The following is a 17,196-nucleotide window of genomic DNA, read 5'->3' on the forward strand; positions in this document are numbered from 1 at the left end:
TTGAACTATGGACCTTTAGCATATAGACACAAGTGAACAAGGAAATGAAAGGATTCAGACAGGGTGAATACAAAGCACCCTCGCTGGGATGAAACAAATCTATTTTCTAGATTGTACTGTCATGTGAAAACAATCTGCACTGTCCTGTTTAAACAATGGTCTCTGATCTTGCATTAATAGAAATATGTCCTCTATATATATTCCTAGACTATAGCTGCCTGTCTGGCCGCTCTATCATATTATATGTATCTTATCATACTTCATGGCATTTTATCTCCTGTGTTGTCAGTAGGTGAAAGCAGTCCATGGGGTATAGATTACATTTTTGCTGTCATGTATAGTAAAGTAGGGATATTTCAATATAATAATAATATCAGTCTTATATGTTTTTTTTTCAGTAAATGTCTCTTACTACAACTATAGAAATTCAAAACCTGTAATTTGTATGTTTGATCATATGTGACCTTTTATTGACCTTAGATACCCTCCTGTAGTTTATATGGCACTTGCTATTTATGTGTGAAGGAACAAATTATTTCAGTGTTGTCTGTGTAATATAGTTCTAAAAAGAATCACAATAATATTTTTCTTTTAATAAGGGCATGCACTGACCAATAAAATTATGTAACAGAGCTTACAACTACTGTAGCTACAGTATATTCTTTCATAGCTACAAATGCTTGCTAGCCAAATGAACCTGCGTCCTGGAACACAACCATTGCAGGGCGGTTCAGACCTTCTCATTGGCTGATACGTGTGTCATTCATGTGTATATTCCGCATATGATTGGCCAATGGAAACCACAGATCATTTTCCTTATCGCTGATTGGTTCATTCTAACGTCACTCAAATACAACGCCGTTGCGTGGCCGGAGCGTCTGATGAGCCCAACGGTCCCGGGAAGCAGCGCTGCTTATTTCATATTTTATAGCGATAAAGACGGATAAAGCGCGGCATTTTGAGGTCAGGGGGTACAAAATGAAGACCGTAAAATGTTTTCAAATTATTTCAGGTTAGCGTGCTGGCAACGTCAGGGGACTTTTGTTATGATTTGGCGTTAATATCGGCGATGTTTACTGTGCAGCCTGAGAAGTTCCTCTGAAGGGTGGCCAATAACTGGAGCCTCTCGAGCCTTCAACTGCCTAAATATTAGGCAGAAAATAGGGAAAAAACACAATATATTTCTTTCTTCTGGGTCGTGGGGTGGCGGCAAGCCAATAATTGACTCTGGAGCAGGACACGGAGGTAGGTGAAAAATATTTCACACAGAATGCTTTTTATTTTCATGCTGTCGAGATTTTTTATTTGTGGCTGTCATGGAACCTGCCAGACAGCCGCAGAGGGAATAACGATATAGCGGCCAAATAGCTAGCTAACGCAACACGGCAACTAACTCAGCCAGTGTTTGTATTTCATCACCTAATATTAACACTATAATTCATATTAATTAATTCATTAATTACTTAATATGAATGTAGTATCGGCCGCCATGTGCCTTGCAGCAGTGGCAGACTGGTATCAGATAGTAACGCAGACGTACCAGAAGTTTGAGTTTAGGTGAGCTGTGAAACATTAGCCAGACTGGACCTTCATATGTGTAACAGCTCACTGAACACCATCTCTGCAGGTCATAGTGGAATTCATCACACTGGGATAAAAGCAATTACTTTACTCATTTAACATACTAATAAGTTATTAGTTTTACATGTATTTAGCCCTTTTTTAATTTGAAATACATTGACAGTACACATCTGCCAATATATTTGAAATATATTTAAAATTAGTGGGTTTTTTTGGCATTTCTCTCTAATTTTGGAGCATATTTTTAAGTATACGTTAACACTAGAAAAACAAACACTGTGTAACTATGAATAAGGATATATAATGGAAATATTGCCTTATGTTATCTTAGGTGATGCTCCACAATGTTCATTTTATTGATGGAATATTATTGAATAATTGATGCACACTATGAAGTTCCCATCATCAGAATGTTAAATTTGACTTTTCAACACAAAAGTGCCTGTTATTTTGTATAGTTGTTTTTTTTTTTGGTGTGTGTGTGTGTGTGTGTGTGTGTGTGTGTGCGCCCCATTCCTCTCTGAGGCGTCATGACTGAACCCTTTCATTTGGGACGGAAAGGGTTTCCTGTCCAGTCACTTACAGTACTTAAAGGGTGGAGTGTGTGTGAGTGTGTGTGAGTGTGTACTTCCATACACACACATCCTTAACTCAGTAATTAAACACCAGACTGAGAAGTCCAACACCTAACGTGAGGAAAAAGTTACACTATCTGGATCTTTTGCCTGGGTTTTATTTTAACTTTAAACTTAAAAAGATCAAAAGTTTCCCTACACACACATAGTATTAAAAACAGCTCATTATCTGCCAGCTCAGATAATGGATTTCAGTGTGTCAACAGGATGATAGATTTCTTGTTATGTTGTTGTTTGTTGTTGTTGGTTGTTAGCTATGCAGTATCGAAAACTCAGGATAATCCATACAGAGACCTCGCTGTCAGCACTATTCATTGGGAAATACTTGTCTATGTATGGTTTTGAAAATGTCTGGGAGGACGGTTATTTATTTGATTTGTTATTCAGAGTGGGGCTGGGGCAGTGTTTTCTTAAAGGACAAATCTGCATCACGACAGAGGAAATGAGTATATTTTGTATAATTTTGATGGACTAGTCCTTTAACAGTTTCAGTAAGAGGAGGGAATGCCATCTGAGTTTTAAAACTTTTTTTAAAATTAATTGTGAACAAATACTTGATCTTATTTATAGATTATAGTTTTGGCCGGCCGGATTCGGCCCCTGTCCCCTGTTCTTAGGTTGCAGGCTCTCCAGACAGTGAGCGTGCTTTTATAATGCACTTCCTTATAAGTGCCTGAGTGGTATAACCTAGTTTGTTTAGCTATGGGGTGGATCTGGTTAGCTTCAAGCCAAACTGAATCCTTTCAGTCTGAGCTTAAGGCAAAACTGTGTAACAGTTTAAATACTTAATTTTCCACCTTGGTGGGGAAACGAACACAGAATCCACCCAGGCCAATGACTCAAGTGTGCACATTAATTCCATTGCTCAATTTGAGCTCTGTACAGCTAACTGGTAGACCTGGGCAGTATGTTCCTCCACAGAAAGGACATAAAGTAACAATAATATGAATGTAATCTTTGAATAAATGGCTTTACAAGATGACTTTTTAAATCTAAATTGTAATTTAGACTAGATTAGACATCATTAAAGAGGCTATAATCAATAGTTGTACTGTGTATTAACAGAGTGAGTACTTTTCCTCTTAACTCTCTTCACTCTCATCGTTTCTGGCAGCGACAGGCAGCTGTTTTCAGTGAAGAAGCTCTAAAAACAGACAGACTGACAAAGTTAGCAGCTAGCTGGTATACATAGTGGACCATTTAGCAGCTAAAGGAGTTAGTGGAAACCAAAAACAGAGCTAAAAGGAGAGTGAATTTTGGACTTCTATTCCCCAGTTGACCATGAATACAACTTTTAAAAAAATCATTTTCAATATTTGATTTAGACAATATAAAATTAAAACACAAATGTAGAGCTTTAATAATTAGGTTGTGGATAAAGGGGTTGATGACAGGGATGGAGAGCAAGCTAGTGTCCTCTGTCTCCTTGTTTGTTCTCGTCTGCTAACGTAATACCAGATAACATCTCTCTCTCTCTCTCCTCTCTCCCTGTGTTTCTGTGTAAAATGGGTCGTCAGCCCTTAATATACCTCGACGGTCCGCCCAAGTTAAGTCTTTGTGGGAAACGCTGCAGGATCAGGTTTCAACCTGTCTTTAAAAAAAATCCAAAGCATTCAAATACTTATTTGGATGTTGATTACCATGGTAACACCAGGGTTTCCACGTGTCCTGGAAAACCTCGACATTTAGGGACTTTTGATAAACTCTCTTAATAAAAATAATAAATCAAGTCAAAATAAAAGCATTGTGATCGATCATTGCTGATCTCCTGCGGTTATACAGCTACTTCAGCTCGTCACTGCACTACCCAGCATGCTCACACATTGTCCACCAAGCGACCCTGACTGAGGGACCTAAATTTGATCAAAAAGAACACCAGTCCTTGATTGAATTGTGTGCCTTTGTTGATCTGTTGTCGTACCTACAGTAGGTACAGAGGATCCCCGCCATCACAAAGGGCCTACATGGGACACATGAGACCACAGGAGCTGTATTTAGTCTTCTGGTGCTGCTTTGTGTTTGTTCAAGATTGTCATTTTATTAGTGATGACGTTGAGCTTCTTAGGAGTGTTGTGCTCCAGTAAATCTGCACAGACCTCAGTAACTCAACACCCTTTTTTGCCAGTGTCCTTGTTTTCCAGCCAATAGAAGCCTCCCAAACCGAGCAGTTTTCAGCAGTGATTCAGTGATTTTTCTCAGAAGTCAGGAAGCGTCTTGTTGTTGTGGGATTGTTGGGGCCGGGACGGAAAAAGGGACCTGTGACTAGACGAAACATGGGTCCTATCTTAGGACTGCAGGGCTGTTTTATCTCTGCGTGAGCTAATCAAGCCCATTCATACCGTACATACTCCTGAAGTGATTGATGATGTACACATCCACCCTCTTCCTCTTTCACTCTATTACATAATATGTTACAAATAATATTCTATTAATTTAAAGAAGAAGAGAATTGAACTCCCCTTCTTAGCACTGACTTTGTCCTTGCAGTCCTTTACATCATTCATGTTTGGTTTTTATTCAAATAACCTCCACTTCACCTGTGTGTGTGTGTGTGTGTGTGTGTGTGTGTGTGTGTGTGTGTGTGTGTGTGTGGTGTGTGTGTGTGTGTCTTTCTTTCTTTCTTTCTTCTACTCTCTGTGGTTTTCATTCCACCCACACCAGGACTACACATCAAATCCAAGATGTCAGAATGTGCCCTTATAGAGAAAGTAGCTCCCAAATTGCCTGGGAGAGACCAAACGTTTCATAAAAGAGAGCGTGGATACGGACCAAAGTGCTATTTCTTATGTGATTTGTTGTTCTAGCAAATGAACGATGAGTGACAAGCACCTTTCCAGGATCTTTTTCTTTTCTCTTTGTTTGTTTTCTTTTGGTTTAGAATCAGTCTGACATTATCGGAGATGGTGTAAAAAACGCAAAGGAATGCGTGCTGAGAACTATCTGTGCCGGTTTCACTGATTAGTTCCTGGAATGAAACCCTGCAGACCATGAGCCACCCAACACATGATTCCCTGCCACTGTTTTTAGGGTCACAAGAATATTTTTGTACCGGGGATCTGACTCCTGGTAGTCTGAGGTCAGGGGATCTGTTCCAGAGCTGCTCTCATTGAAATGTAAAATGGATAGCTCCTGATCATTTACCAATACCCAGTGTGGCCTCTCAGTCAGAACCGAAAAGGTTACACCATCGGGTTGCATTTGATTACCTCGTGCACTGAAGGGGGAAAAGAACGCATATAATGTTTTGAATATGGAAGTTTTAAAACCTTCAATACCCAGAAATATGCAGCATGTCGTCAATAAATTGCACATCACATAACCCAGCATGTCTCCATAGTGTGAGTGTGTGTGTGAGTGTGTGTGAGTGTGTGAGTGAGGCTGAGGCGCTTTAATCGATCTTTACAGAGAGCACTGCTCACTGCCATCTAGGAGTCATTTTGCTCTTTGAATTTCAGTGCTTGGCTTTATGAATTTATTCTTTATATTCTCTATTTAAATTCAGCACTGTGATGTTTTTACATTACAATTGGACCCAGTGCAGCTCTTAAAATGTATATTTAAAGGGGCACTCAACAGATTTTACACATTACGATCATCAGTTAATTCATCAGACAGTATTACTCAGCCTGTAAAAACAGTTGTAATAAAGTGTTTCTGGAGGGCACTTTCTAAAGTCTGACAATGTCAACAGAGTTTAAAAGACATAGTTGTCTGCCAGGAGTGGAGTGTCAAATGAAAGACTATCAAATGGCATTATGGGAAGTGTAAGATTCAGCGTTTTTGGAGCTTGACACACACTGCTTCGATTTTTATCAAAGTCTGTTGCTTTATACATAATACAAAACATTGGTGGAGTGCTCCTTTAATAGGACATTACACAATGTTGGACACACTCATTTAACCTCAGTTGCAAGGTTACGTTGTTCATTCCTGTGCTGACTGACTCACTGTAGATACTGTAGAGGGCAGTCACACAGATGGTATAGGGGTAAACTTATCAGCCACTACATCAGGCCTGTAGCTGTCTGTGTTGGTGGGTGGGAAGCCTGTGAGGGTTCTTGTCATTGCAGGATACTTGGGGCCTGAACAGAGGGCATTGTGTGAACCTCCTACACATTTAAAGCAAGCGAGCAGGAGACACCGTTACAATGAGTGACGATTACAGGATAAAGGACCAGTCAGACGAGAACGTGTTCAAGTGATTTCTATCAGCAAGTAGACATTGTTACAGGCTTGGTGACGTAGGGGCTACTCAGAGGGCTAGTGAACTGTAGCTTGTGAAGTAATTGCTAACATGCAAGGATACTGGGAACATGCTAATGCTAGTGCTGATTTATACTCCCACCAATCAGCTGCCATAAGCTACTTGTCATATCAGACAAAGTAAGGCTGCAGCAGCAAAGCTCCTGAGCGTGTGGTTTATTGGTAAAGGATTTTAATTAGTAAGTAGTAAGAGAATGAAAGTGTTGTTTCTTCTCACTGGCAGGTTAAAGTAATATTGTAGAAGTGGAGAAAATCAATAGTAAAATTCAGATAGACGTTTACCACACAGGTAGAAACAGTGACTGGACTGATGTGCACAACCTGATGGTTTTTGTTTGTTGTCGTACAGGATAGTATGGCCATGACGGGAGGGACTGCAGCTGCCCTTCCCATGAGCAACCACACCCGAGAGAGGGTGACTGTGGCCAAGCTGACACTGGAAAATTTCTACAGCACTCTGCTCACGCAGCACGAGGAGCGCGAGATGAGGTAAAACTCGTTTAATGTGTTAATATAGCCGACAGTACCTGTTGATATTAGACCACCTGCACTTTTGCCATACAAATGTATGGAAACACACCGTCCAGTTACATTATTTATCAGTATTACTCCAGACAATTGTACGTCTGTTCAACAAAGGCTACAATAAACAAAGTTTATTTTACTTTACCTTTTACTTTCTGGACAATGTGCCTGTATTAATTACCCCATGCAGTACTAGTTGTCCTACACCTTCACTATAGTGCAGCCAGTTATCTCAGTTACCTCTCTGCATGTATGTATCTGTTATTTTAAGCATCAAGTGTCAGTCCATCCGCTGCTGGAAAAGGAAACAGTGCAGAGGTGTTTCATCGCAGGTGTGGGCACAACAAAGGGCATCTCATAATCTGCCTGTCGTGTTCTCACATTACCACATGTGAGCTGATCTCTAGTCCGGGTAACACGGTTTAGTGCCGCTTGTAAAAGGCAGCTGAATCACTGTTTACACCCTGCGTAAACCAACAGGAGATTCATTGTCAAGATCTGACCAGTTTTAGGACATTTAATCTGACCCTGTACGTTTTTCACTCCAAAATGTCTCACTCGTTCATCGTACAATTTGCTATATTTTTTTTTAGCCCTTTTCAGATTTGTATGAAAGCACTATTTTCATTGTATGCTTCTTTTTTTAATTCCTAGGCAGAAGAAGCTGGAGAAGGCCATGGATGAAGAGGGTTTGCCAGATGAGGAGGTACAGTACGCTTTGTCATCTCGCTTACAGACCGACATTCTTTAGAAAAAGGTGTTTTTTTCCTTTTAAATTTTCCTCTGATTACTCACTATCTATCTGTCCATATTTTGCAGAAAGTAATGCGCCGCTCACAGCACGCCCGTAAGGAGACCGAGTTTTTGCGACTGAAGAGGACGCGGCTCGGCTTGGACGACTTTGAGTCCCTCAAAGTTATTGGACGAGGTGCCTTTGGAGAGGTACAAAACAAAAGCCCTTGTACATTTAAATAGAACATTTCATTGCTAGAAATGTTTAATACCATTCCTCATGAATTTAACTGTGATGTTGTCTCCTTCAGGTCCGTTTGGTGCAGAAAAAAGACACAGGTCACATTTACGCCATGAAGATTTTGAGAAAAGCAGACATGCTGGAGAAAGAACAGGTAAAGTATTTGTCTGCACCACAGTCTCCCAGGGATGTCGAGGCATGCTGTTAGAGCTGCTGCGATCACGCTTTCGTTCTGCAAGTGTCTTATGTTGTTTACCGTCTCCCTGCAGGTTGCCCACATCCGGGCAGAGAGGGATATTCTGGTGGAGGCGGACGGCGCCTGGGTGGTCAAGATGTTCTACAGCTTTCAGGACAAGAGGAACCTCTACCTCATCATGGAGTTCCTGCCTGGAGGTTTGCACTGATAACTTTGTTTGTGTTTGAGGTCATCACAGACTTAACGGGATACAGCATGAATCGCTATAGTGCGAAATTAATCTGCACAAAAATGTTTTGTATTATCATTTTTAAAAGTTCTGACCTTGTTGCCAGGTGACATGATGACCCTGCTGATGAAGAAGGACACCCTGTCAGAAGAGGCCACCCAGTTCTACATCGCAGAGACGGTTCTGGCCATCGACTCCATCCACCAGCTGGGCTTCATCCACAGAGACATCAAACCAGACAACCTGCTTCTGGACTCCAGGGTGAGACTCGCTGACAGAAACCCAGATGTTTTTTGTGTGTGTGTGTGTGTGTGTGTGTGTGTGTGTGTGTGTGTGTGTGTGTGTGTGTGTGTGTGTGTGTGTGTGTGTGTGTGTGTGTGTGCTTTCTTCAGATGACATGAAATGTGTTTGTGCTACCAGGGACACGTGAAACTGTCAGACTTCGGCCTGTGTACGGGACTGAAGAAGGCGCATCGCACAGAATTTTACAGGAACCTGACGCACAACCCGCCCAGTGATTTCTGTGAGTTTAAAAATCTAATACTGACAAGAAAAACCGAACATCACTGGAACCAGATCCAAACCCTATAATAAATGTTCAGAGAGACTCTGCTTTGATCTTTTGCAAAAACACTGTAAATATTTCAGTAATCACTCTTACTCTCCTGTGTCTGGCAGCCTTTCAAAATATGAACTCCAAGAGGAAAGCAGAAACCTGGAAGAAGAACCGGAGGCAGCTGGTAAGGCTTTGGCATTTTATGAATGAAAGAAGTGCATAAGACGCTAGAGAGATGGAGGGAAAGAATAGTGCACAGACCTGCTGCAACATGCAGGAGAAGAAAAGGGGGAAAAAAGCAGCTTCCTGGTCTCTGCAAAAATTGACACAGCAGCCTCTAAATCCTGGCTAATGTAACTTCATGTCAACATTAATTGAACATTGACCTGTCAGTGTTTAATGTGTATATATTCCTACCCAGAGTCCTCAGGTTCTCTGTTTCTATGTGACTCTCAGGCTTATTCTACTGTGGGAACGCCAGACTACATTGCTCCTGAAGTCTTCATGCAGACGGGATACAACAAGCTGTGTGACTGGTGGTCTCTGGGTGTCATCATGTACGAAATGCTCATCGGTAAGCATGCAGATGTCTGTGTGTAAGAAAGATTATTTTACAGCAGAACTGTTTTTCTGAATGTGTAATCCTTTCACACATTGCAGATGTCACAAATGAAATAATGTGTGAAATTACAACAAGTTATTTACAAGTCAGTGGACTATTGCAGGCAGTGTTGGGGTACCGCCAGCGTTTTCTAAAATGCTCGTTGTCTGTGTTCAGGTTATCCTCCGTTCTGCTCTGAGACACCGCAGGAGACGTACAGGAAGGTGATGAACTGGAAGGAAACCCTTGTCTTCCCACCTGAAGTCCCCATCTCAGAGAGGGCCAAAGACTTGATATTAAGGTTTGAGAAAAGATACATTTTTATTTCAGTTTTTTCTTCTAAAAACTAACATGAAGGCCACATGGGCAAACATGTTGGTGTACACAGTGACTATATGTCTGAATGATGTGTATATAAAGGTTTATTGGACAGATTGGACTTTAATCAGACTGCTGTTGGTTTGTGTGTTTCAGGTATTGCACTGATCCTGAGAACAGGATTGGAGCTGTGAGCGTGGAGGAGATCAAGAGTCATCAGTTTTTTGAGTCAGTGGACTGGGAGCACATCAGGTACATGAAGCATGAATAGTTCTAATATCGTTAATGAAAACTATGACTAGAAATGTTCATCAGTGACCTTTTTGTATCTGTGTTTAATTGTTGTAACGACTTGAAGGCCTGTCACTGCCTTAAGGCCAGGTCGTCATTGTGAATGACAATTGGTTCTCAATTTGCTTATCTGGTTGAATAAAGGTAAAATAAAAAATAAATAACTTTTTGCCATGAATAAGATGAGACAATAACAGCACCAACATCATTAAACACTACCTGACTGTATCAGCATGCATTATTTTCGATGGGGAAAAAAACGAAAATTCAAAAGTCCCCTACAAAATAAAAACATTGATTAAATCTTTCTTTAGAATGAAACTAATGGAAAATACCAAACTATAATAACTCTGATCGCGATTACACCGGCAGCACAGTCAGATTAACTTACACCACCCATTTTACAGAAAGCAGGTTAACAATGACAACAAGGCTTGAGCGAAAGGAACAAGGTGATATTTGGGCCCATTTTCGTTACAGTAAGGCTGAGAAAAAAACCCAAAGGCATTGCTTTATCGGAAGGGATGCAATGTGGCCATAAAACAGCTGGTGACATTTTATTGTCTGTACAGCACTCATTGTTTTCTAATGGTTTTAAAAAGGGCATTGGGCCCCGGGCCAGTAATTGAAGTGTGTTGGTTCAAAATAAAGATGCAAATCAGAACATGTTCCATGGATATATTCCATAAATTGATACCACCAGAACACTAGACCCTCTTGATCATTCAACCTGTTTCTCATCAGATAATAAGATACAATCTCATGTGCCATGCGTTTGACTAAAATGACAAGAAATGATTGGTTTTGGTTTGACTAGATGGACTGAAATGTTCAATATAATCTTATGACTAAAATCAGACGATAATGCCCAGACTTGAAGTCAACTAAAACTGGACTTAAAAATAGGATTCGGTTGATTTAATATGATAAAAACAACTGGACTAAGATTAAATTAGAAAAAGATCTGACAAAATGAATACTCAGTATAAAGCCACTTTCAGACAGACACCACCTTACATAAATGTGGTAGCAATTTAACATATTGGTCTCATATCTGAATGAGTCACTTTTATGTAAAAGTCCAGATGACAGTCTAAGTGGGTCAGACCTATAACATTTCGGGAACACTTCAACGTGACTCAAGTGCGGTCAGATTAATGTCAAGGCCAAAGCAACACAAGGTAAAACGGGTATGGAGAGAATAAAGCCTGATTAACATCACTGTAATGCATACAAGTAGAATCGCCTTTTGCTGAGAGAAAATAAGAAGTTAAGATTTTACATTATTAGGAAGATTTTTGCCCTTGGGGTGGAAATGTGATTAAAGAGCAATTGAACACCCCCTGAAAATCCGGCACTTGGCTCCTTCTGTAAATGTCTGAATAAAACCATACGGAACATTTATGTCTGACTAACAAATGACTCTAAATAGATGAAGGCAGCGATGTTGCGTGTTCTATGTCTGAAAAGGTAACTGCTTATGCACAAAGCAAAGCTTCTTCCCTTCCTCCTCAACCGTCCATGATCCTCTCTGTCTTGCCCCCACAGGGAGCGGCCAGCAGCCATCTCCATTGAAATCAAGAGCATCGACGACACCTCAAACTTTGACGACTTCCCTGAATCAGACATCCTTCAGCCAGGTTCGTCTTATGAAATGTTCTGCTGGAAAACACCTTCTTTGGAACATTATTATTGACAATAAGTGACTGCTCCTCGCTGATTACTCTCTTTTAATATTTTCATGGCTTCTCATTTACACAGTATGATCCGTAGCGCCCTCACGTAAAGTAACACCTCCTTTTGTTTTGTTTATTAACAGCCAGCGCAACAGAGCCGGACTTTAAATCGAAGGACTGGGTGTTCCTCAACTACACATACAAACGCTTTGAGGGTCTGACTCAGCGAGGCACCATCCCCACATACATGAAGGCAGGGAAGGCCTGACACACCAACCAGGGAGACGGTGTTGTGTGGAGAAAACAGACGTTTACGGACACAGGGTCGGGCCGTGGAGCCCCCGCTGGTGCTGAAGGCTGCGCTTGTCAGCCTCTCAGTATAAATTTAACCCTCATCAAAAGTTATTTAGGTCTGCTCAGCCGCTGCAAGAACCGCCAAGAGCTCGGAAATTAAGGAGCGTTACCGCATTACCTCGGTTGTTTATATCGTATACACGTGCCGTCTTTAGCCATAGCTCTCAGGCCAGCTCACTAACTAGGACACTAAATCAGCATATCTGCATGTTCAGCGGCATATCGCTTCTGGAGAGGATTTTTTTACTGCCTAAAAGCAACAGTGTGGAGTGAGGATGGAATACAAATCACTGCATCGACATCTTCACAGCGGTAGTTTCTACACTGGCGGCTAAATTAGCTCTGATGCTAACAGAATTTCTGTTACTGAAGACGAGCTCTATACACTGTAGTCAAACTCTGAAAGATTAGTGAGTTAAAGGTAGTCCTAACTTGTTCTCGCCCATACTGTTATACTCTGTTCATGGACTTCAAAGGAACGTTCCAGCATGGTTTCCAGGGTTTTGGCTCCCACTGGCAAAGATGGCATTTAAAAGCGAAAAGGGGGACAAAATCTTACATCTGTTGGCTCGATTGGGTTGTTTGTAACAGGAAGTGGAGCCTGAACCCTCAAAATCAGCTATATTATATACTAGAATATTCTTGTTAGCAAAATGCTAGTGGATCCCAATGGAAGCTCAATTAGCATCAAAATTGTTGCACTGTATTGATATGCTTTAGGTTTATAGACACATTTTAAGCCATGCTAGCAGTGTAGGTCTGGAGATGGCAATGTCAGTCCATCACTTTGGCCCAGAATGAAATATCTCAACAACTATTGGATGGATTTCCATGAAATGTGTTCCCCTCAGTGTGATTTGTAATAACTTTCATCGGGTCAGAATAACAGTTTGTTCAGCACTTTGTTGTTTAATGACCAAATACCTCTAAAACTAATGACATTTCCATCACCTGTACTTTGAGGTTAGGGCAAATTAGCAGATGTTACCATGCTAACATGCTAAATATGATGGTGAACCTGGGTAACATCAACATGTTAACATTGTCTGTGGATGTCAGTATGCTGACGTTAACTCAAAGCACAGCTGTGAACAAGTGCAGCCTCACAGAGCTGCTAGCATGGCTGTAGACTGTCAGTCTTGTTGGGTTCTGTAGGACGTGTAACAATACATTTATATAAGAAAAAGCAACCAGAATTCTTCCAAAAGTTTTTATCATTATAAAACTGTTTTTGCCTCTTCTGCACAGTGATGGAGGAGAGTGAATCGAACGGGTCTAGTTGTTTTCAGTGACGGTTGTGGAGAGAAGGGGATGGAAAATCAAAAACAAATGAGCGAAAATTCAAATCATGCTGGAATCCTCCTTGAACCCTGATGGTGGTGATACACATTGTGACTTTGTGTCAGCTCCGTGGGGCAACTCTTCCTGTGGCGTTGCCTCAGGGGCTGTTGCTCTTTCTCACAGAGGAACAACAAGTTGTTGCCAGGAAACATCTGAATGCAGTTTACCCTGTGCTCGACATCCGTTACTGTGGAGTGTTGCCCGTTCCCTTGTGCCAAACAAAGTGCAGAGTGTGTCACTTCCCTTTAGAGCCAGTTGTTTTGTTCAGATTAGTGCTACAGTAATTGATATTTCCCCTGGTTTTAATTCTAATGAGCCCGAGGGTCAGTCACTTCCCTCTTGGGTGGAAAAAACCTGCAAAGTGCCTTTTAAATAGCTAAAAAACAATAATAACAAGATACTTCTGAAATGTTTTCTGAGATTAATCAGAAGGTATTAATTGCTATTAGAAATAATAATAAAGCTGTTTGAAGGAGAACAATAACAACAGGGGAAAAGTGAAAGCGAAAGGGAAAAATGATAAGCTTTAGAAGTCAACTTGTATCTCTTAAAGCCAATGGAAAGCTCTGATGTGTCATTGAATATGTCTGCAGAGTCATAAAACATAAGTTCAGTGATAAAGATGATTAAACAGAGTGATGAAACAAAGGAAGTACAGAAAATGACAGGTTTTTATAGGTTACATAAGAAAACAATGGGCTCATAAAAACATCAAGGCAAACACAATGGACAAAGGGTCTTTGTCAAGTAAAGATGAATGAAAATAGGTAGATACTTGGAAACATGTATGGTTTTTGTCTTAGAGGTTCTTAAATGTTTTTTGTTAAGTATCCATTGGATGTATTTAATGTTTCTTTTTTGTTTTTCTCAAAAAAAACCCCTAAACATAAAAAGCTAACAGCGGGCCTGTCTTTCTTAACACAACAACCCATTTATCGTCTGCTCAGAGTTGTGACTAGACACAGCGCTAAAAATAGTTACCAAAGAACTCTGATCATCACATGTCGTGGTCTGAATACAAATTCAGATGTAGCTGTCGCTTACTGCACTTAACTCAGAACTACCTTAAAAAACACCTTTCGAGAGAGCTAAACTTGGTTATGAAATAATTTAATTAATTTTCATTTCTATTTCTACACGAGTCAGAAAATGAGTGCGCAGAGACAGATGTTTCTCAGTCGGCACGTCTGTTAAGTGTCAAAATGCAAGAGAAGCTATAAATGTACATACAGGGACAGGAGACGTACTGAGGACTGTATCATATTGGACAGCTGTAGCCATCACAGGAATCCCTTATTAAACTGTTTGTGATGCTGTTTCTGTGGGATTGATAGAGAAAGTGGTCTTGTGGTTTGATAAGTTGGAGGTTGGTTATTATAATACACCTGTACCAGTCCCTCTTCTCATAGTTAATTTTTTTTGGTAGTCCTGTTAAAATTGGCTAAGAACGCACTATAAAGACCGCCTAAAAAGTATATAAAAAGTACATAGTCTGTACAAATTAGGGTTGACAAATTATTTTGTTGAAGGTGTTGATAAATGTGATTTTGTGCTAATATTCACTTTATTTCAATTGGATGATTTTTAATATTTCCCTCAAATTTAAAGGGGCACTCCAGCAAATTAGTATTGCACTTACAAAGAGACAGTTTTTAAAACAAATGCTCAAAATTGATGCAGCAGAGGCTGAGATATCTTCCCTTTTTAGTCCCTAGTATGGCTAAAGTTCTAAAAACAGTGAATCCTACATTTCCCATAATGCAGGTGGAGAGCAGCTTTCATTAGACCCTGCCTGTCTTATAAATGCTTGTCTTTCAAGCTTGCCCTCTGTTTGTAACACAGGCTTGCTTTTTTTTTTTGGGGGGGGATTCTTTTGATGGCTACCGCTGCAGATTCCCGGTTGTGTCTAATCACTGGAACACACTGACACAACCTGGGAAAGGCCAAACTGCTGTATTCACAGCGTCCTGTTTCCCAGCCAAACAGTTAAGATTGTTCATGGAAAAACTAGCGTGTGAGTGAGTGTGACTGTGTGAGAAGTGAGGTATGAAGTAGATACTCAGTGCTTTTTGTTGTGAGGTGATGTGCGTTCAATGTCAAACTCATGTTCATGTGTTGTAAGAAGTAGAAATTATTACATTTTTTGTTTTCTTCTTAAGTAGATGCACAGGAGATGAAAAAAAGGAGGGTAAATGCCGTATTGGGGGAGCCATACAATTCTGTATATGTATGAGATGACTTGAAAACCATTACTGTGCCACTTTATCTGAAGGGAGCTAAATTATTGCGACTTCATTTCTCCACGAGGTTGAAAAGAGTTCAGGAAATCGTTTATCGCGAGTTAAACTAGACAATTCATTTCTGATGGACCAAACCAACTTACTGACTGACCCTGTGAGCTGTTGGTCAGATCACTGTCACATAATGTTTCATGACTGATGTTTAAAGAGGTGTATTTATCCTTTTTAAAAAGCAATTAACACAAACGTAAAATATAAATCAGATTAAAGGCCCACTCAAATCCAGAATCTACTTTAGATGTAACTGGTCCTCGGAAACCTCAAAGCCCTGTGATTAAGCTAGTAATATGTAATCCCCCCCCCCTTGTAAAAGAAAGAATTTAAGGTTTACCCCCCACCCCACCCCTCTCCTCCCCCTCCACGGACCAGGACTATGTTGTGAGGTATTTATGTGTAATGCTGTGTACATATTGTTGTAGACACTTGAAGGAAACTGTCTGTGGAGTGAAGGAGGAAATGCTCATTAATATATTCATTCACGTTGATGAGTTTTTATGTTGATAAAATGCACAAAATAATAAAATTAAACACAACAAGCCTAAAAGTTTATTTTTTATGCTGGGAGATGGGGAGCAGGTGGGGCTTAAGTAAAGACCACACGTCCCATAAACACGCCCGGAGAAAGCTCTGAAGTGTTGGAGTTAATTCAGTAATCTTGTGCTGCATGGCACTACTATTAGAAATGCTTGTGAGCATAATCCATTCAGTCCCAAACAGATGTGAAAGGGAATGCAACCTGGAGCTGCTCAGTTGGTTAAGAATTAGAGAGTGAGTAATGTTGACATTCAGAATCAGCAGTTACTTTGAGTGGGAAATGTCAAGGAGTTGGAAGTACGGAAGCTGAAAGAAAGAAAGGACAAATTTTTTTTAATGCTGTCAGCGCAGTCCATATTGTTGAACCAGTGCTACGTCTATCATACGCCGAAAATTTTAAGTAAAACTAACTCAATTTTGTAAGTTTAAAAAAACAAAAATCTTAATCAAGTAGCTTTATTTTATTCATTTATTCAAGCGACTTACTTTTGTAGTTTTTATTTTATTTGTTTTTACTGTGAAGACAAAATACTAAATAAGTACTGATTCAGGAATGTTTCATTAACTTATAAAGCTTACTAAACTTATTTTCTAAGCTGCTTCATCAAGAATCTTTTTGAAATGAAAAGTTTTGTATGGGTTACTTAAAATTTTCGGGTTCTTTTTTTAGTTAAAATAACGTTAATAATTGCATTACAGTGTATCAGCATCTGCATTTGTTTTCTCCTGATATCAGGTTAGTTATCTCATTATCTGAGGATAACAAAGCTGGTTATCTCAAAGTAATTAACTTTCCTTCTCGAGATAACAGCATTAAAAACAT

At 40.1% G+C, this 17,196-nt stretch overlaps 1 protein-coding gene across 1 annotated transcript; it reads left to right on the plus strand.

Moving 5' to 3' along the window:
- Nucleotides 1-865: 865 nt before the first annotated feature.
- On the plus strand, nt 866-16,375 carry LOC127359067 (serine/threonine-protein kinase 38-like). The gene is made up of 14 exons (XM_051392743.1): nt 866-1,245; nt 6,829-6,968; nt 7,659-7,710; nt 7,824-7,946; nt 8,048-8,131; nt 8,247-8,370; nt 8,509-8,663; nt 8,823-8,925; nt 9,081-9,142; nt 9,415-9,532; nt 9,737-9,860; nt 10,034-10,129; nt 11,717-11,808; nt 11,988-16,375. Exons 2-14 carry the CDS (start codon nt 6,835-6,837, stop codon nt 12,110-12,112), a joined length of 1,392 nt encoding a protein of 463 aa, XP_051248703.1. The 5' UTR covers nt 866-1,245; nt 6,829-6,834; the 3' UTR covers nt 12,113-16,375.
- Nucleotides 16,376-17,196: the final 821 nt, after the last annotated feature.

The sequence above is a fragment of the Dicentrarchus labrax genome, unplaced genomic scaffold, assembly GCF_905237075.1.
Source record: "Dicentrarchus labrax unplaced genomic scaffold, dlabrax2021, whole genome shotgun sequence".
Lineage (NCBI taxonomy): Eukaryota > Metazoa > Chordata > Actinopteri > Moronidae > Dicentrarchus > Dicentrarchus labrax.

Bases quoted from the DNA above. Each gene is read 5' to 3' on its own strand.
- LOC127359067 (XM_051392743.1), top strand. From the start codon at position 6,835: ATGGCCATGACGGGAGGGACTGCAGCTGCCCTTCCCATGAGCAACCAC. The intron at 8,132-8,246 runs GTAAAGTATTTG...GTCTCCCTGCAG, and splicing joins ACATGCTGGAGAAAGAACAG to GTTGCCCACATCCGGGCAGA. The intron at 9,533-9,736 runs GTAAGCATGCAG...GTCTGTGTTCAG, and splicing joins CATGTACGAAATGCTCATCG to GTTATCCTCCGTTCTGCTCT.